The sequence below is a fragment of the Thamnophis sirtalis genome, unplaced genomic scaffold (genome assembly GCF_051295495.1).
Source record: "Thamnophis sirtalis isolate CommonGarterSnake01/CBP01778 unplaced genomic scaffold, rThaSir2_p1.2 scaffold_6, whole genome shotgun sequence".
NCBI classification, from domain to species: domain Eukaryota; kingdom Metazoa; phylum Chordata; class Lepidosauria; order Squamata; family Natricidae; genus Thamnophis; species Thamnophis sirtalis.
The window spans coordinates 82,589,920-82,610,272 of NW_028261386.1; the positions used below are offsets into that span (position 1 = coordinate 82,589,920).

A 20,353-nucleotide genomic window follows, 5' to 3' on the forward strand; every position below is an offset into this window, starting at 1 on the left:
AGCAGCTTGGGATGTGAGGTGGGATGGTTCTTGGAGTGGGGCAGAAAATTTAAAAAAATAGCTTTTCAAACACTTGAAATAGTGTGATGCTGTATTAAACACTCCTTGTTGGCATATAAACATCCACATGGGTGTTATATGTGCACTAAAACAGTGCACCTGCTTTGTATAAATAGCAGTGTGCTCTGTTCTCACACTATGCAATCTTGGATCAGTGTTGTGTGGAGTTTACCAGTGTGTTAGTGGATGGCTCAAAGTGGGCAAAACAGGCAAATGTAATACATGTGTCAGCTGAACATGGATTGTGTAAAACACCAAAGAAATGCTGTACTAGCATCTCATGGCAGGATCATAGCTGCTTCTCAAATTAATGTTGACCCAGGCATTTTTCCCCTCAGAATTATCACCTTTCCCATCCTCCTGCCTGTTTTATTTATTTGATCTCCACTTACATAGTATAATGATTGAGTGAAAAATAATGGCTCCGAGGTGGTCAATTGCCATAAAAGGTAGTACTAACATGTTAGAAATGTTGAAACATTGTTTTGTTTTGATTGTTGAGAAGTAGTTTTGAAAAAACATTGGGTTGCTATTGTTTGTGAATTGGAAGGCTGTGACAGGTACTCAAGCATGCTTTAAGCAATGTGCCACGACTGAATTTTTGAGTGCTGAAGTTGCTTCAACTGAAATTCACTGCTGAAAGCAGCTTTTTATGGTGATGAATATGTTGCTGTAAGTGTAATTATTGCTGGGCCAAAAATATAAATATGGTGAACCAGAAAGAGCTGATTTGTATGATCAAAAATGAAGTGAATGTTGCAATAACATCATCAAGCTGATGAATTGATTCAGGGCAATTAAATCACTCAAAGGGAAATGCTGTCAATCTTGGTATTTCACAGGAATACGTGAGACACAGTATTCTTCAATATCAGCAATACAGTTGTGTGCACAGTGACAAAGTATTCTTACTGACAATGACAAACTGCTTTATGATGTCATGATTTTCAAACATTTTGTAGATTTTTCTGTGTACAAAAACAATACTTATATTTGTTTTTTAAAAGGGTCCTGTTAGGAGGGCTATGTCATTAATTTTGGAGGATGACTTGCTTTTAAATACTTCAAAATAGTCTTGTTTCTTTCATTTGTAAATATTTAAAATGTCATTAATTTTGGAGGATGACTTGCTTTTAAATACTTCAAAATAGTCTTGTGTCTTTCATTTGTAAATATTTAAAATTTCTATACAAGTCCCTCCACCAGAATATCTAATGAGATACAAGTAACAAATCTAGTATTAATGTTTGCCATGCCATGGGAATTAAATATGTATTGTCTGATGATATTAATTTCACATTACTTGTCACTTTAAATAAAAATAAACACATAATGCAGTATTATTGTTTTTATTGGAGTTCTAATAAAATGTTTCTCTAGTATTTCAATCCTGTGTATATTTTCTTAAAAATGGCACCAATTAGCAAAATGTTTACAGTTTACCAATAGCCCTGTTTGCCATGATAGTGAAGCTATGAAGAAATAAAATGTAAAGACATTTAATTACCAACCACTCCAGATGCCTTTACCCAGTTGTTAGGTAAGTTCCCCGTTGGGAGAGTGGGTACGCTCAGCGAAGTGTTGTGAGAGTTGTGTTGGAGAACACATTAACCAGCATACAGATACACTGCAGTTTAAATAGGCTTTTACTTTCGTGGAAATAGAGGTATCAGAGTCCATCAAACAGTCCAAGTCATACACGGTTAAGACAGTCAGTCCATCCATGTCTTTCAGTTTAGGGATAATCCAAATAACATAGTCCATAAACATACAAACAGTCTGGTATTCAAAGTTTGCTAGCAGTTGCAAAACTTACAATAGCTCATGGCACTTTCTAACAGTCAGCTTCCAAAACACTCAGATCAGATCAGCCCAGCATCTAACAAACAGAGAACTAACAGTCGTTCTGGCTACCTCTTATGGCGATTGAGGAAAACAGCAACCAATCACATTATACAGTATGATTTAAAGAAACAGGTACAGCATTGCCAGGCTCAATTGTGGTCGTGCATTGAGGACTACCTGCACTTGTCTTCAGTGTTACTTCATTCTGCTGTAGCATTAAATTTCATATAGAACAAGCTTGTTCTTTCAGAATTCTGGAATTGTTATATAACTGACTACCTTTAGAAAAGTTTCTCTTGAGTTAAACTCAGCTCCTATAATTTTATTGATGTGTCGTAATTTTCTTAGAAATAGTATGGAAATTGTCATTGTTGCTTTTGGACAATTTTTAATATTTTCCTATTAAATATACAGTACTGAGATTCTCAGGTGGGTTCCCCTCCAATTATTAGCCAGGTTCAACCCTGCTCATCTTTTTGAGAGCAGGCAAAAACAGCCAGGTTACATCCCTACAAATTGAAAGCTAAATGGGAAAAACAGAACAGTTTCAAAAATAACCTGGCACAGTTTTTGAATATGTTTATGATTTCTCCAGGAACTGAGCTAGACTCAAATGAGATTATATCTTGTAAAAGGAATTATAGGGAAAACACTGAAATAGTTTAAACAGCAGAAGCATGTCTGCTTGATTCAGCAACAAGTATTATTAAATTCTCCTGTTGTCTTCTAGCCTCCTTCAAGCCGATTCGCTCAAGATCTGCACCTCTACTGAGACTTCAACTCCCAGGCAATTAAATCTGTTGTTTAGGAGTTCTGGGCGCTGTAGTCTCCATTCTGCCAGGTTGGAAAATGCATTGATACTACTGAATGTATTTACTGTACAGCGCTTTTTGTCCTCCTTCGGAAGCCGTCTCTCGTGACGTTTGCGAGCCAATCAAGAGTGTGGCTTTGAAAATCTGCGGCGTGATCGTGCTGCGCGGGAGCGAGTGTCTGTCCCCGAATATGGAGGACGTAGTGGGCAAGTATGTATCCCAGAAAATCAGTAAGACCCGCTGGCGGCCCGTATCTGCCACGACCTTGCAGCCTCCCGAGATTTTCGCCACCGGCTCGTGGGATAATGAGGTAACTCTGACGCCCGCAAGACCGGCGTTTCTCCTTCCTCAGCTCTTTCGGCTTTCCTCACTAACCATCTTTTCGGCTTTTCCCCGCCTTATGTGCCCTCCAACTGCCATGGCTCGCTAAAACTTGCTTGCTTTTCTCGATGTGGAGTCTTCCTGAACCATGGCCGTGACTTCCCCCTAGTTGAGAGTTTAAGCTAATCCCTCTTAGTTTGGGCGCCACTGTTTTTGTCGCTAGTGAATAGACGGCTTTGTTTTGCTTTAGTGAACCACCACGTGGCTAAGAATTAAGAATGCTTAGTAATTTTAAGCTTAAATGCAATTTGCGTTCTTTCTTTAATTTTGCCTCGGGGGTTTAAAAATTGTCAACTGAACTAAATTACTCCCATTTTACTGAAACTTCAATAGGGATCTACTGGAGATAACGGAACAGTGTATTGATACAAATTAATATCTGCCTTTGCTTTGGAAATGTAGCATTAAAACAACTTTTTTCAGAGCTACATATATGACTTCTGAAAATGTTTATAGAGCATCTTAATTGATAATCTGTGCAACATAACAAAACGTTTCAGTAATTATATATTTAAATATACAATAAAAGATATAGTACTTTGTATACACCATTATCATAGGTACTTTTCTAGATTATTTGAAAATGAGAAAATAGCAAAGCCACTGTAGAATAGTAGTTAAAGAATTAGAGTGGGGTGCTGTTATCAGTCTTGTCTGATAAACTTTGTTCTACATCTGACATTTCTTCAATAACGTCTTTTGGACATAGTGTATACATAGGAGCAGATGTCATTAGTGATATTGTTGATATTGTACCTACTATTTTCTGATAGTACCTACAGCCACAGAAACTCACTTGATGGCTTTGGTACTGTCCTTCTTTCTCTCAGTCCAACTTACTTCCCTGGATTGTCGTTATGAGTAAAATAGGAAGAAAAATACGATACTTTGAGCTCCTGTACAAAAGGTATATAAATCTAATAAATTACAAAATAATAATTTGATGAATGCATATTGTTTCATTAACATTGTACAAGAAACTGAGCCGTGGTAGCACAGTGATTAGAGCGCAGTACTACAGGCTACCTCTGCTGATTGCTGATTGCCTGCAATTTGGCAGTTCAAATCTCACCAGTCTCAAGGTTGACTCAGCCTTTCATCCTTCTGAAGGTGGGTAAAATGAGGACCCAAATTGTTGGGGGCAATTTGCTGACTCTGTAAACCGCTTAGAGAGGGCTGTAAAGCACTGTAAAGCGGTATATGCTATTGCTAAGTGCTATATATATTTCTTACAATTTTACAGGAAAATAAGATTTCCATTTGGTCTGTTGGAGATTTTGCAGGCTTGGTCTCAAACAGTGAATATCATGGAGAACCGCATTTGCTTTGTGATATCCAACATAGTGGTGATGTTATGGATATGCAGGTAAAAATTGTTCAAATATTTTTTTAAGAGGCCTCAAGACATGCATTATCTTTGCTTTGGAAGCTTCAAGATATTACTGTTCTACACTTATGAAAGCACGTTTCCAAATTCATTTTTGCCATTATAATTATTATATACACTCTCACATAAAAATACAAACATGTATTACCATGCTGAATGTTTTTTTCACTAAAGATGAAATCATTTATTGTGTTAACATGTTAGATTTTCCGCCCCTAGTTTTTGGATCAAGAGAGAATTGTTGCTGCTTCATCTACTGGGAGTGTGACCATTTTCCGGCATCATCAAAATAATCAGGTAAATGGAATTTGCTTTCGTTATCAGATGAATGGCACAAAGGCTACCTATTCAAGAAAACTTGAATTTAAACTAGATAAGCACTATCTGAACAGTGAAACAGTGGATCTTTCTTCCTTGTCCTCTTTAGCAAAATACTTTGTTTAAAAATGTTAAGGAATCTTGTCTTACACAGCTTTATTTATTATATTCATTATTTATTTTGCAATTAATTAGTTCTAAAGCCTTATAGGAGCAAAGCTGAATTTCTGTCTAGAAAAAATGAGTAATCTGGTGGTATTATTATACAATTGTATCACAGCGGCCAGTTGTTTCACCGGATTTGGCATTGGTTACTAGTCGGGCCCCACCCGGGGGCCTAGGACGTCGTAACGTATTTTCGTAATATGCGTCCAGTTCCAAGCAGTGAGGCTTTTTGCATTTGACTGATAGTGATTTTGTCAATTTTTAACTGTTTTAAATGTGATTCCAGTGCTTTTGGAATAGCACCCAGTGTGCCAATTACCACTGGAATTACCACTGCTGGTTTGTGCCATAATCGTTGAATTTCGATTTTTAAGTCCTGGTATTTTGCAATTTTTTCATGTTCCTTCTCATCGACCCTGCTATCACCTGGTATTGTGATGTCTATGATTGTAACCTTATTTTTCTCAACCAATGTGATGTCTGGTGTATTATGCGCCAGTATTTTGTCCGTTTGTACGTGAAAATCCCACAAGATCTTGACCATCTGATTTTCTGTGACTTTTTCAGGCTTATGTTCCCACCAGTATTGTTGTTGTTGTTATTATTATTATTATTATTATTTTTCTGTGTAAATGTGTTTTTATTTTCCATTTTCATTTTCGTACAGTCACATATATACTGTGCATAACCGGGGCCATATAACATTAAACAATAAACACAGCCATTCCTCTTATCAGCAGTAACCCCCAAAATAAAAACCCAATGTACCTCTTCAACCCTCCATACACCCTTTCTTTCGCCCCCCCTCCAACTTTCCATCTTCCCTCCATCATTCCCCTCTACCCTACTTCCCCTCCCCCTCTACCACTCCTCTCTCCCGATACACTCCCTCCCTTCCTTCTCCCTCTCCCTCCAGTCCTCTCTCCCACCCTCTCTACCCCTCTTTCTTCTATCCCTCTACTCCTCCCTTCGGTGTATTTCTACAATCTATTAATATATTCAGCTTGTCCTATTTTTACAGTGGAATTAAAGAGCAACAGTATACAAGTGCAGTCACGTTACCTTAAAATCTAACACATACTATGTATCCCCCCTCCCCCCTAACACCCCACCTCCCTTCCCCCCCCCCCCGACTTCCCAGAGCCCGTAAACGGTATAGATTTTTAACAAACAGTCTACAATATATTAAGACAAAGGAAATAAAAAGAAGAAGTTAATAACATCTCTGCATTGAACTCAGCTTCTTCCTGTTGCACTAGCTATGAACAGTTTAGATTATTCCTAATCTTAAGCATAGGCTATCTGTAATTTCTTAGTCCCATATTTGTTTTGTATATAGTCAATCCATTTTTTCCAGTCTCGTTTATATCTCTCATTTGAATGGTCTTTAAGATATGCCAATATTTTCGCCATCTCAGCTAGGTTTGTGACTTTCAATGTCCATTCTTGAGTTGTAGGCAAGTCTTCCTTCTTCCAGTATTACGCCACCAACAGTCTTGCTGCCGTTATTAGGTGCAGAACCAAATTAGTCTCTTTTACTATATACCTAGTAAAAATAACTGGGGAGTAAACTTTATCCTTCTTTTAAAGATATTTTGCATAATCCACCACATTTTTATCCAAAATGCCTTAACCTTTTGACAAGTCCACCATATATGAAAATATGTAGCATCGAGAGAACCACATCTCCAACATTTAGGCTGTACATTCGGGTACATAGAAGCCAGCTTTCTAGGATCTAAGTGCCATCTATAAAACATCTTATAAAAATTTTCTCTCAGGTTTTGTGCTTGTGTGAATTTTACATTTCTTACCCATATTCTTTCCCATATGTCCAACATTATTGGTTCTTCAATATTTTGAGCCCACTTTATCATACAATCTTTAACTAATTCTGTTTCCGAATCCATCTGTATTAGTACATTATATATCCTCTTTATATGCATTAAACTTTGATCTCTTATTTGTTTAAACAAATTATCCTCAACTTGGATAAACCAGTTTTTTGGTCTATTTTCCACCTGGCCTATAATTGGCCATACTGGAACCATGTTTGAACTACCTTCTCCTCTTTCAATACCTCTAAAGATTTTAGTTGTAGAACCCCCCTTTCGGAAGTGAGAAGTTGTCTGTAGGTGGTTCTATCCTGTTTTTGTGCTATATTCATATTTTCAATTGCATGTCTAGGAATTGCCCACATGGGTAACTTGTCATTTAGTTTATATTGATATTTTTTCCAAACCCGCAGTAAAGCATTTCTTAAGATATGACTTTTAAAATTCTTATCCAATTTTTTGTTGAATAACAGGTAAGCATGCCAGCCATATACCAGATCGTGTCCCTCGATATTCAGTATTCTATCGTTGGTTAAATGGGTCCAATCACTAATTGCGGATAGCGCCACTGCATCATAATATAATTTTAGGTTAGGTAATTTCAAGCCTCCTCTCTCGCATACATCTTGCATTATTTTCATCTTTACCCTCGGCTATTATTATTAACAAGTTTATTCATTAAACACGAAACTCAGCTAACTCAACATTCAAAAATGCATTACAAATACCATTGACTGGTGCTAATGGTTGATACAGTTTGCTACCTTCTTAAAATATAAGATGTTCTGAGTAGCACAGTTTTTTGCAATTCGGCTGGTATTGTTGCAGGAAGCTGCAATTTGTTGATGTATCTTATAAAATTCTTGGACATGGTGCCAAGTGCCCCGATGACAATGGGTATCACTGTTACATGCTTCATCCATAGCCGTGTAGTTTCGATGGCCAGGTCGTGAATGGCCAGGTCGTGATATTTTATTATTTTTTCTAGTTCTTTTTCTTCGACTCTGGCATCTCCGGGAATAGCAATATCAATAAAATTATTATTATCAATAAAATTATTATTATTATACAATTGTATCACAGCGGCCAGTTGTTTCGCTGGATGATGATGATGATGATGATGATTATTATTATTATTATTATTATTATTATTATTATTATTATATTGTACAGTGCCATGGAGCTATTTTTTTCTAAAATAAGTTTTTACATCTTTGAAATTTGCTGTATAAAAGATTTATTTACTTAAATCCGTAGCCAAGTTGTTCTGAATCCTTAAAGAATAACACAGACATAAAATTTGTAATAGGGTGATCTTAGTATAACTCTAAAAAAGCAAGGGTGAATATAAACTGTTTTACAGTTGGTCCCACTGTAAACAAAAGGCTTTGTCAGCAAAGCTAAAACTCTTGAGTTGACTACATAGACAAATTTTCTACCACTGATAGAAAGTGAATTACAATAAATTGTTTTACAGTATTTTGTGTGTGTGCTTTCTTGGTTGTTTTTTTTTAGTTCCTTGTCTTGCCCACTGTCTTGGGATTTCAAAGTGCATTGCAGGTGTCTATAATTGAATTGTGCAACACTTGTTAAGATTGTACTGATAGTAGGTTGCCAATATATTTTCACAATATAAATCTGAGTCTAAATGAACAGTCTGAAATACTCAATTATTAGAAAAAGGGAATTCTGGATTTATTGATCCAAGCAGAATAATTGACAGCTACATAATGAAAATCATTATTGTAATTGTGAAAATGCAAATCTTCCATATATATTATTTTTCATATAATATACAGATTTATTTTTATAAATCTTATATTCTATAATTTCAAACATTGCATAATTTTATATTACCGGTAATTTGTATATAATACATCACTGTCTGAAGTAGTACTTTGCTTGAAGCAACCTTGTAATTGAACTTTTTGTGCAATTAATAGGTAGTTTGATTCTTTTTTCTTATATTTTAGACTCTTTCCATAAATCAGAAATGGGAACAAGCACATTATTATGATCACTCCTGGGGAAGTGCATCATGCACTGGGATCATTTGCAATAGCCCTGAAATTTTTAGTATTGGAGAAGATGGTAGGATAAACATGTTCACCACTGATCGTAAGGAAGCTGTACGTACTATAGGTAGGCAGATAAGTCTAATAATGAAGGCGTAAATATATGCCAACATATTGCTATAAGGTATCTTATAGGTTTTTTCCAAACGGCTCAGAATAAAGGAAGTATCAGTTTGCTTACTTATCTTCCCCTTTTGGCAATAATTCAATTTTCATTGTATAAATTTGGAAACCAGAGTTATTTTATTGGGATAACAATTATCGCATTTTAAAATACTAAGGGACTTTACTAAATGGAATGATTTGTGGCACATTCCCAAGAAAATTAGATGACAACAGCTTCCATGAATAGAATTTCAACTGTGGGAGCTGCTTCCACCTAAATTTCAAATAATTCTGTACTGGTGCCCACTACATTCGAAATCCACTTAGTAGGGTGTCCTGTGCATAAGGGGAAGTATTTTCATGTGGAAAGTAGCTTTCTAGTTTTCAGTATTATATTCTGATTGGACAGACAATACTGTATCTCAAATCTTCATGCTAAAGAATATTGTATAGTTGCATTCACAAAGATTGTATGAAAAGTATACCAATACTTGGAAAATTTGTGAATTGCCCTTATTGGCATTGTAAAGCTAATATTTCCAGTATGCAGAAATTGTGAAGGTAGCATTGTTTTCTCAACTGAGCAGTCACTGCAATATTGTGATTTATTGGAAAGAGTGCTATGTGTTTATACTTTAAAGTGTTTGCTCTTAGTTTAGGGAAATTGATTTGTACCTGAATTCTTTGTTGCATTAAAGTTCACATGTAGAGTTGGTGCATGAGAAATGGAGATAGTGCTCAAATTTTGAGACAATATGTCACAATGCTGTACTTGCTAAGCAGTTTCATTCTATAATATGGCTGTGTCACCAAATCTTGATAATTTTTTAAAGAGGCATTGTTATGTATGAATGTTTCTTTTAATTTCTCATAGATAATGCTGATAGCAGTACACTCCAAGCAGTGACTCGACTTCGTACAACAGAGATTCTGACAGTCAATTCCATTGGTCAGCTAAAAATATGGGACTTCAGACAGCAAGGAAGTGAACCTTCACAAATATTTTCATTGTAAGCATTTTGCTTTCATATAAAAAGCTCTGATGAAGCCAAATAGTTATACGTTGGGGATGTGCAAAATGCCTGCACAGCTAATATCAGGCAGTCTATTTAAACAGAAATATGTGTTTTGGATGTTTTGTTCCAGATGCAAAATGAAATAAGACTGTTTTAATCTGGGTAATACTTATTTAGATGAGAGTGAGAAAAAGACGTCAGATTTGGCTATGGGGAAGGGGAGAAAGGAAAACACTGGTAAGAGTCAGGCAGATCATCAAGCCTGGTCCTTGTGGTCACAATAAGGAAAAGGGATACAAACCACAGCCAGGAGATGAGCAGAGGAAAACATTGGTAAAATCTACAGGCTGGATATATGCCAGATTGAAAGCTCCCAAGGGAAGGAGGTGGTACAGTCCAACTTTGCTTGTTTAAAACTAGTTTGGGATCCTTCTAGATTTTACTTCAGCTAAAACTCAGCACAACCAAAATCTTCTGGTTTTATTTCTGCCAAAATGTGGCAGTCTTGATACTTTTCAGCAGAAATTTTGAGGGCATGATAGTTTGTAACTACTTTCAGGGTTTTAAATAGTATTTGACTACCACCTTTGTGATTTTTTTCTATGCAGGACAGGGGAAAGAGTACCACTACATTGTGTCGATAGGCATCCCAATCAACAACATATTGTTGCTACAGGTAGTCAAGATGGAATGTTGAGTATTTGGGATGTAAGACAAGGCAGCATGCCAGTTTCCTTACTAAATGCTCATCAAGCAGAATGTAAGTGCCTAAACAAACAGGATCATAATTCTAATGTAGGGGAATAATCTTTCATCACATTGACACATCACCAGTGCTTGAAAAAATATCTTGTTTACCGCGCTTCTCCCTACAAGTAACTCTGGAGCAGCTTACATTAAAAACAATAAAACTGTGTGTGCATGTGCACACACATACACACTAAGAATACAACATTATGATTAAAAGATGGGAGGGGAGTGAGGAGGATGCACAGCAGGTATGTGGGATCTACTTTTAGTCCATTGGGGTTCAGGCCAACTGGCAGAGCCTGGTTTTCAGGCTCTCACAGAAGGCTAAGAGGGTGAATATAGATTTGGGGCAAGATGTTCCAAAGAGCTGGGACTATAGCAAAGAAGGCTGTTCTGGACTCTGCCAGCCAGAAATCCTTGACAAACGGGACCAATAGGTGGGGTGGGTTTGTCACATTGGGGTGAGATGGTTTCTCAAGTAACTGGACCCATGCCATGCAGGGCTTTAAAGTTAACAACACATACTTTGTATTGCACCTGGGAGCAAACTGGCAGTCAGTGCTGTTCACAAACAATTGTGTACCATGGGCCACTCTAGGGGCCACAAAGACTGCCCATGCTTCTGCAGTTTGCACAAGTTAAAGCCTCAGAATGTTCTTCAAGGGTAACCCGATGTGAAATGCATTGCAGTAGTCCAAGAGTTAGATGATCAGGGCTTCAATGACTAAGTGCAGGGACTCCTGATACAGGAATGTCCACAACAAAGTTGTACAAAGGCTGTGATTGTTATTTGCTCTTCGAATAGGAATTGGGAGTCCAGGAGAACCCCCAAGTGGCAAACGATCTATCTGGGGTATTACTGCATCCTGAACTAAAGATGTCAAAGTCCCAGATCTTGAAGCTTCTTGCACCCAAAGCTGTTCTGTCTTGCCAGGTTTCAGCCATGGACTGTGGTGTCCTTTTTACCATGGACCATAATATCGAAGACTGCTGAGAGGTTAAGGAGAGTAAGGATGATAGCACTACCCGCATCCCACTGTCATTACCCTCTCCCCACTAGTACAACCAGTGCTGTTTCTGTTGTTTCTTGAGCTTTTCACGGAAAAGCTCAAGTGAATACTGTATATACTGAGCAGAATCCACTGGATGAAAAAGTCGGAAAAAAAGACAAAGAATTGGGATTCCAGATTTAATCCAATTATGGCAAGGTTCACAAATGTGCTTTGATGGCTTATTTAGAATTTTAATTCAAAGGTTGTCAACAATGATGATTTAGTTGGCATACTGACCAGGGTCCTGGTTTGTTTAAATCCATTTAAATGTGGTTTATTTAACAATCTGCTAAGGACTAAACCAAATGATCAGTGCCATATTTGGAAGTGATTATTCTTAGTCTAAAGCAGGGATCCCAGCTCCCTGGCCACAGATCAATACTGGTCTGTGGTTTGTTAGGAACTTGTCTGTGCAAACAGTGGACCAGCAAGTTTCATCAGTGTATCTGCAGAATCTAGGTTGTGCGTGAAACCATCTTCCTCCAACCTGGAAGTCAATTTTTCTTCCAAAACCAATTCCTTGTGCCAGAAAGGTTAGGAACTTCTGGTCTATAGGATTCTTAAGAAAGAAGTAATATAAGCATTAAACAATTTCCAGATGTCCTATGCTAACATAGAATATAGAAATATGCTAATAGAATAACTTCTTGGGTGTTTATTTCTCCAGTGCACTGCTCAGAGAGCCCAAATGCTGGGTTAACACAGCCTATCTGCCCTTGGACTGAGTGATGATTTTCTTGACCACGCCTCCCTTTGCCTGCACATGCTCAATTCGAAAACTCAGTCCGCCCGAGTTAGGGCTGTTTTGGGAGAGCTCCAGTCTAAGAGCAGAAAGGCTGGAAAAAGTTTCCCAATTTGGACCACGTTTAAATTCTCAGATAGAGGAAATCACGCTTCTACATCAGGTCTGTCTATTTGCCTCCAGTGAGGCTTCCGTCGCTTTAAGAGAAGGGCTGCCGGGTTTTTCCCTGCTGTTGCTAATTGCAAGCACTGCAGGGGGTTGCAAAGGCTTGCACAGCGGGGGCTGGCTAGCAAGGGAGCAGTTAGTGGGATAAACCAAGTTCCCTGTTGGAACAGGGGCGTCCCAGGGGGAGGAAAAATCCAGCAAGGCTCTGAGAAGGCTCTAAAGCAGGTGAGCCGGATTGCTAGGATTCCCTCGCCTGCTCCATTTTGCCCGGCAACAGCAGCGACGGCTGGAGTCTTCGCACACCTTCAGGGCTGGAAAGAGCGGGAAGCGGCTGCGTGCGCACCCCCCGCCATTTTGGATCGCTCCGACTCACCGGGCAGAGCGGCAGAGCTCAGAGCGTGCTAGGAACAAGGCAGCAAGAAGAGCCCAGCCAGCCAACGGAGCTTCAGCGAGCCCTCAACGACTGCAGAACGCCGCGGGGAGGCTGGGGGCTAGTCTGGGAAGCCAGCTAGCCTCTCCCTCCGGAAAATAAGCTAAGTCTCGGGGAACCGAGGGCGGTGGGAGGAAGGAAATCCGACCCCAAGGCGGCCCTTCCCTCCTGGAGATTCTGCCAGCGCTTTTGGACTGCAAAGGCCAGCGCGTGCCCATCCCAGCTCCAGCTATCTCCCAGGCCTCGTGGGGACCTGAAATGGCTGAGGAATGCAGGGAGGCCTTAGGGGATCAGGTGGGGCCCTCCAGCAAGCGCTGCAAGCTGGATCCCTCTGTAAATAAAGGCAAAGGGCACAAAGGCTCACTTGAAAGGTCTTCTCCAAGAGCCACAGTGGATCCCAGGGAGGTTTCAAGGCCCCTTCAGCCAGAACCTAGCCCAGACCGTCGCAGCAGGGAGTCAGCTTCCCCTGATCGTGAGGCCCAATCCCCCGGGGACAGTGAATTCTTGTCTGGGGATAACTATGCATCCAGGGATCCATCTCCTGAAGCATCTTGGGGGTACCCCGACTCCCCTAGCTCCTCCATCGGAGAGGAACGAGATTCTGTCCAGAATTCCCCCTTTGGGAAGGGTGGATCCAGCTCAGGCAGGCCTAGCCAGCGCAGGCCCAGTAAGCAAAAGAAAAAAAGGGGAAAAAGTTCTGCTCTCTCGGATGAAATGAGGGAGGTAATTGCCTTAGCCATCTCCCAAGGGATAGCTGAAGGCATTAAGCGCAAGGGCTCTAGCAAGGGCAAGGCCCCAAAGGAGAAACGCAAACCTAGGGCCTCCACCTCTAAGGAGCCTGTATCCTCCTCCCCATCTTCAAGCCCCTCTCACTCTGGGTTATCAAGTTCTGAGCAGGAAGAAGGGGAGATTTTCGCCCTTTCTGAAGACGAAAACCCCACCCCTGACAAGCCAAAATTCTCTGGCCTGTTTCAACCGTCATTATTCAAGTCTATCTTGCACAAAGCCATGACGGCCACAGAGTTAGGCCCCACTTCCAGACCTGAGGCCTCTCAGGCTTCCACTTCCAAGGATCTTAAGCATGGGTTGTTCAAAGAGACAGTAGAAACCCCCGAGGTTATTCCTGTGCCAGACCTATTTATGGACGCGGTACAGCGCCAGTGGCTACAGCCAGGCACCCTGACCAACCCCAGTGGGGGGGATAGAACTCTATATGCAGTAGAAGATAAAATGGAGGAAATCCTCAAATTCCCAGAAGTAGATGCCCCAGTCGTGTCTCTAACTTCCAATTCCAACCTGCCAGCTGAGCTCCTAGAGGGACTTAAGGCAGAAGATAAGAGGTCAGAAAAGGCATGTCAGAAAACACACATGGCGTCTGCCTGGGCCATCAAGGCATCCACCTCTGCCTCCTTTTTTATTAGGGCCACCCTATTCTGGCTGCGCCAACTCAGGTCCAGACCCCCGCCCAGGAAATCTAGGTGGCGCCATGAGCTAACCAAGATTATTACCGCTGTCGAATATTCGGCGGATGCCACCTTGACAGCAGCAAAATTCTCTTCCAGAGCTCTAGCTTCCAATATCACCTCCCGCCGCCTCCTATGGCTCAGGCACTGGCAGGCCGAAATGAAGGCTAAATGGAAGCTGGCATCGGCCCCATTTAAAGGGGGCTTTCTGTTTGGAGAGGCCCTGGACAAGTTTGTCACCGAAACCAAGGACAAACGCAAGATCCTTCCGGCAACCTTTAAAAGGGGTGACCGGAAAGGGGCGGGGTCCTTTCGTAAGAGACCCTACAGGAGCCAGGAAACAGGGCAATCTTCTCACCCTTCCTCCTATCAGAGGCCCTTTCAGGCAGGGGGGGATAGGCACCAAGACAGATCCTTCGGGGCTCGTGCCAACCAATCCCAGTCTTCCTTTCGGAGACCATTCCGAGGAGGAGGAAACAACAGTGGTGGATCCCGGCCCTTTCGTAAGGGAAAGTGACGGTCACAGGGATCCCCCCATCGGGGGTCGGCTACGGCTGTATGCCGACAGGTGGGAGGAGATAACATCGGACAAGTGGGTCCTCAACACCATTCGCAAGGGCCTTCTCCTGGACTTCCTATCCTTTCCCCAAAGAAAGTTTATCCGCTGTCCTACCCCCAGGAACCCAGAAAAGAGGGAACGCATGAGGGCAGAAATCTGCCATCTCCTAGAGATAGAGGCGATAGAGCCAGTCCCCAGGGATCAGCAGGGGAGGGGCTTCTATTCGATCCTCTTCCTAGTGCCCAAAAGTTCAGGGGGGTGGAGGGCCATCTTGGACCTCAAGAGCCTAAATCAGCATCTGGCTTACAAGAGGTTCAAGATGCAGTCACTCCACTCCATCCTGGGCTGTGTGAGGGAGGGGGACCTATTGACATCAATAGATCTCAAAGAGGCCTACCTGCATGTCCCCATCCATGTGGCCCACAGGCGGTTCCTGAGGTTCTACGCGGAAGGGAAGCATTTCCAGTACAGGGCTCTTCCCTTCGGGCTATCATCTGCGCCCAGAACATTCACCAAAATTCTGGCAGTGCTAGCGGCTCATCTCCGCAACCATCCGGTTCGTCTGGAATGTTATTTAGACGACATAATCATTCACTCTCTCACCACCAAGCAGGCACACCGCGATGTTTCTCTAACTGTGCAGACCCTGCAGTACCATGGCTTCTCTGTCAACATGGAGAAGAGCCAGTTCCGACCATCCACCTGTATACAGCACCTGGGTGCGGTCATCAACTCCACCTCCTGCCAGGTATTTCTTTCGCCAGACCGGCTGTCGAACCTGAGACGCAGAGTGAAGCACTGCAGCCTTGCCAGGTCGGTACCCATCATTCAGCTGTCCCAGCTCCTAGGGATAATGATCTCGTGCCTGGGGGTGGTTCCCTGGGCTCGCCTTCACGCCAGGGAGCTGCAGTGGTTTCTGCTGCCAGTGCAGAGGGCCAGGAACAGCAACTCACTCAGGCGGGTTCGGCTCCCACGAAAGGTGATCCGGTCTCTGGCATGGTGGAGGTCCAAGGCAGTCAGGAAGGGCTGCCTGTTCAAGGAGCCGGAGAGACTAGTTGTCACCACGGATGCCAGCCTCCTGGGGTGGGGCGCCCACTGTCAGGGCCACCTAGCCCAAGGCCGATGGACTCAGAGGGAGGCCGCCCACAGCATCAATTGGCTGGAACTGAGGGCAGCTCGCCTAGCGCTGAGAAAGTTCGCATCTCTAGTAAGAGGGGCTCATGTACTGTTGATGACAGACAATGTGGCGACAAAAGCGCACATAAACCGGCAAGGGGGCACTCGATCAAAGGCCCTCATGCTCGAGGCAGAAGCGCTGGGCAGGTGGGCGGAACGTCATCTGGCTTCTCTCAGTGCAGATCACATCTCCGGCGTAAGCAACCGGGAAGCAGACTGGCTGAGCCGCCAACGCATCGACCACTCGGAGTGGCGCCTGGACCCGGACCTGTTCCAGCAGATCGTGAGGAGGTTCGGCAAGCCACAGGTAGACCTGTTTGCCACACACAACAACACACAGCTCCCACGCTTCTTCAGTCGCTACCACTCGCCCCAGGCGGAGGGAACAAATGCTCTGAGGTCAGCGTGGCCTCAGGGACTTCTGTATGCCTTCCCTCCACTTCCGCTCATCCCTCAAGTGGTGAACAAGCTCCTGACCGAAAAGGCAGACCTCATTCTGGTGGCTCCCTCCTGGCCCAGAAGGCCCTGGTACGCAGACCTGGTCAGCCTCTCAGTTCAAAGACCTTGGAGAATCCCCCGGGACAAGATTGCCCTCAGCCAGGGGGCCATCACCCATCCGGAGCCCCAGTGGCTGCAGCTAGCCGTTTGGCACTTGAAGGGGGGCTCCTGAGAAAGCAAAAATTCTCTGACCAGGTCATTCAAACAATCCAAGCGTCCAGGAAGCCCTCTACGACTAGAATCTACGATGCCACCTGGGCCGCCTTCTCACGGTGGTGCAAGACTAGGAACATAGAGGCCTCCTCAGCCTCGATCCCCCAGACCTTAGACTTTTTGCAAGAGGGTCTGGATAAGGGCCTTGCAGTCAGCACCCTCAGACGCCAGGTTGCAGCGTTGTCTACCATCCTGGCAAAGGGCTCCTCTCGCTCGCTGAGTCAGCTTCCCCAGATCAAGAGCTTTCTCAAGGGAGCAGCGAACATCAGCCCTCCAACTGTTCACCGGTATCCGTCATGGGATCTTCCATTTGTGCTTAAGGCCCTGACCAAAGCCCCATTTGAGCCTTTGAAAAAGACCAGTCTGCGCTACCTCACCATCAAAACCGCTTTCCTGGTGGCCATTACATCCGCTCGCAGGGTAGCCGAGCTTGCTGCGCTCTCTGTCAGGGAGGATTTGTGCGTAGTTCACCCGGACAGAGTAATATTGAGACTTGATCCGTCATTTGCTCCGAAAATTAACTCCCTGTTTCACAGGACTCAAGAACTTATTTTGCCCAACTTCTGTCCCCATCCTTCTCACCCTAAGGAGCGTGAGTGGCACAAGCTGGACGTGAGACGGGCCGTGCGCACGTATGTAAAGAGAACAAAGGACTACCGCCGGTCAGAGGCTTTCTTTGTCTCCTTCCTCCCTGCGTCCCTGGGCCGCAAGGTCTCCTCTCACACTGTGGGACGTTGGCTACGTGCTTGCATCAAACTGGCATATGAGCACCAGGGCAAGACGGCTCCGAGAAGAATCACCGCTCACTCCACCAGGAGCGCTGCAACGTCTGCAGCCTGGGCAACCCAGGCCTCTATCCTAGACATTTGTAGAGCGGCCACCTGGGCTTCCCCCACGGCCTTTATTAGAAACTATAAGATTGACACCTTTGCCTCAGCCGAAGCCTCCTTTGGCAGAAGAGTATTACAAAGAGTGGCTGAAATGCCAGAGGCTTCGGCGCTTCCCCACCCTGGGACTCAATAGCTTGGGCATGTCCCAGCATTTGGGCTCTCTGAGCAGTGCACTGGAGAAAGACCGTTGGCTTACCTGAACGGTCGTTCTCGGGGCACTGCGAAGAGAGCCCAAACCCACCCGGGTGTTTGTATTTGAACGATGTGGCTGTATTGACTGTAATTGATTACAGGACGGTTCCTTCGTTTTCGAATTGAGCATGTGCAGGCAAAGGGAGGCGTGGTCAAGAAAATCATCACTCAGTCCAAGGGCAGATAGGCTGTGTTAACCCAGCATTTGGGCTCTCTTCGCAGTGCCCCGAGAACGACCGTTCAGGTAAGCCAACGGTCTTTCATGTATTGCTAGTTCACCTTTCTGTACAAAATTACTTTTAAACATTTGCTACCATAATGTTGAAATGTAAATAACTTTTTAAAAATGTTCTACCTTTGCATATTATATTTGGCATGTATTTACTTTTACAGTATGGGAAGTACACTTTCATCCTTCCAATCCTGATCATTTGTTCACTTGTTCAGAAGATGGATCTCTGTGGCATTGGGATGCTTCCTCTGATGTGACTGAAAGAAAATCTTTTCTTCATACAAGTAAGATTTACCCAAACTTTTCATTAACTAAATAAGTATTTCATGCTGTTTGCAGACTAGCATAGAAATATGAACTTTTCTGAGTCAATTGGTGGTCAGTATTGCTGTAGTTAACTTAAACAATACATCTTTTGTATTTCTAATGTAAAATGCTTTCATGTATAGTATTTTTCCATGCTGCCCACATTCACTACTACAGATTTCTGCAAGTGAAGAATAGAGGAAATACACATAAATATTAGAATAATTACTTTTAGATTGGTAACTAGTATGGCTGTGCATTTTGTGCACAGAAATTGCAGAAATTCAGATTCAAAGGGCAAATGTAATTTGAAATGTGCATCTGTTGGGAACATCTTATCTATCTTTTCCTGCAATTGTGCACCAATTGTACAAACCAAGATGAGGCTACTTGAAAATGCTATATGCACACCCACATTTTGCAAGGCGCCCTGGTGATGCAGTAGTTAAATGTAGTATTGTAGGCAAATTCTGCCCACAGCCTGGAATTCAATCCTGACAGGGCTCAAGGTTGACTGTTTCCATCTTCCCAAGGGGGGGTAAAATGAGGAGTCATATCGTTAGGAACACTAGACTGACATTATAAGCCACCCAGTGTGTGCTATAAAGCACTATGGGGTGGTATATAAATCTTAATTATAGCCTAACTTGAAAGGAAAAGACAGCGAACATGATTAAAATTATTCTAGAGCAGCAAAATGTAATCTATTTTTTGACAAATGGCAAACCCAAGTTCTTTAACAATATAATGTATACTTTGATATTTGCCTTGCATTTAAATAATTCTCTTTTTAACCTGAAAATAACAAAAAATGTTTCTGTATTTTATTTTAGGCGGAAGAAATACTTCATTTCTACCTCATTCTATGGCTAATCAGTCCATAATTAGTGCATGGTTGAACAATGATCCTACTAAAGATCGCATTGAGATTACAAATTTAAGTTCAAATTCAACTTTATCGATAAACAGTTTAGATGTGTTAGGATCATTTCTTGTGTATGGAACTGACACAGAATCTATTTATGTTAAGAAGGATCTCTTTGTATAGCCTTATTTTTCCCAAAACAATGCTGTTCTGTAAATTTAGAATTCTTTTTCTAAAATTGCAATCTACAACATTCTCTAGAATCATAATTTGGAATACAACTGAATGTAATTTATGTTAGCTAGTTTTTAACAATGAATTTCTGTAGTTCTTCAATAGTACTATGTTTATATTATTTTTTTTCCATTTATGCATTGTTTATTGTAATTACTTAATTACATTGTCTTTATTTTTAAAATATTATTTCAACTTTTCCAATAAAGATAAATTAATTGCAAGTTCTTTAGTATTCATACTAAGTATGGTATTACCAAAGTAGGTTGTAGAAGTATTTCCCTTGGGATTTTTTTTGTGTGTGATGCTTAAAACTGCATTTTATTTGAAATATTTGTCACTGATACTGGAATAAATTTAAGAAAGAAAAAAACCCACCCTTATTCAATTGTCAATAGTTCTCTGTTTTGCTCTAGACAGCCCCCCCACTTACAATGGCAATTGGACTGGAATTGCTGTCAGTAAGTAATTATAAAGTATAACATTATTGCAGCACTGCTTACTGATGGTAGTCCTGGTTGACATAACCCCAAGCCTGTGTGGGTTGTTAAATGGGAACAGGTAGGAAGTACTGTGGGTGCATTTGG

At 42.1% G+C, this 20,353-nt stretch overlaps 2 protein-coding genes across 3 annotated transcripts; both read left to right on the top strand.

Moving 5' to 3' along the window:
* The first annotated feature begins 2,873 nt into the window (after positions 1 to 2,873).
* Positions 2,874 to 19,990, top strand: NUP43 (nucleoporin 43). Its single transcript, XM_087718302.1, has 8 exons — positions 2,874 to 3,027; positions 4,342 to 4,464; positions 4,705 to 4,782; positions 8,777 to 8,945; positions 9,858 to 9,993; positions 10,608 to 10,759; positions 18,523 to 18,645; positions 19,501 to 19,990. The coding sequence occupies exons 1-8, from the start codon at positions 2,908 to 2,910 to the stop codon at positions 19,713 to 19,715; spliced, it is 1,116 nt and encodes a 371-aa protein (XP_087574428.1). The 5' UTR covers positions 2,874 to 2,907; the 3' UTR covers positions 19,716 to 19,990.
* On the top strand, positions 12,464 to 17,016 carry LOC148045058 (uncharacterized). 2 transcript variants are annotated; one of them, XM_087718300.1, is made up of 2 exons: positions 12,464 to 15,973; positions 16,514 to 17,016. In XM_087718300.1, the coding sequence occupies exon 1, from the start codon at positions 13,397 to 13,399 to the stop codon at positions 15,116 to 15,118; it is 1,722 nt and encodes a 573-aa protein (XP_087574426.1). In that variant the 5' UTR covers positions 12,464 to 13,396; the 3' UTR covers positions 15,119 to 15,973; positions 16,514 to 17,016. The 2 variants fall into 2 exon arrangements, with proteins under 2 accessions (XP_087574426.1, XP_087574427.1); XM_087718301.1 differs by having other exon boundaries at positions 16,519 to 17,016.
* Positions 19,991 to 20,353: the final 363 nt, after the last annotated feature.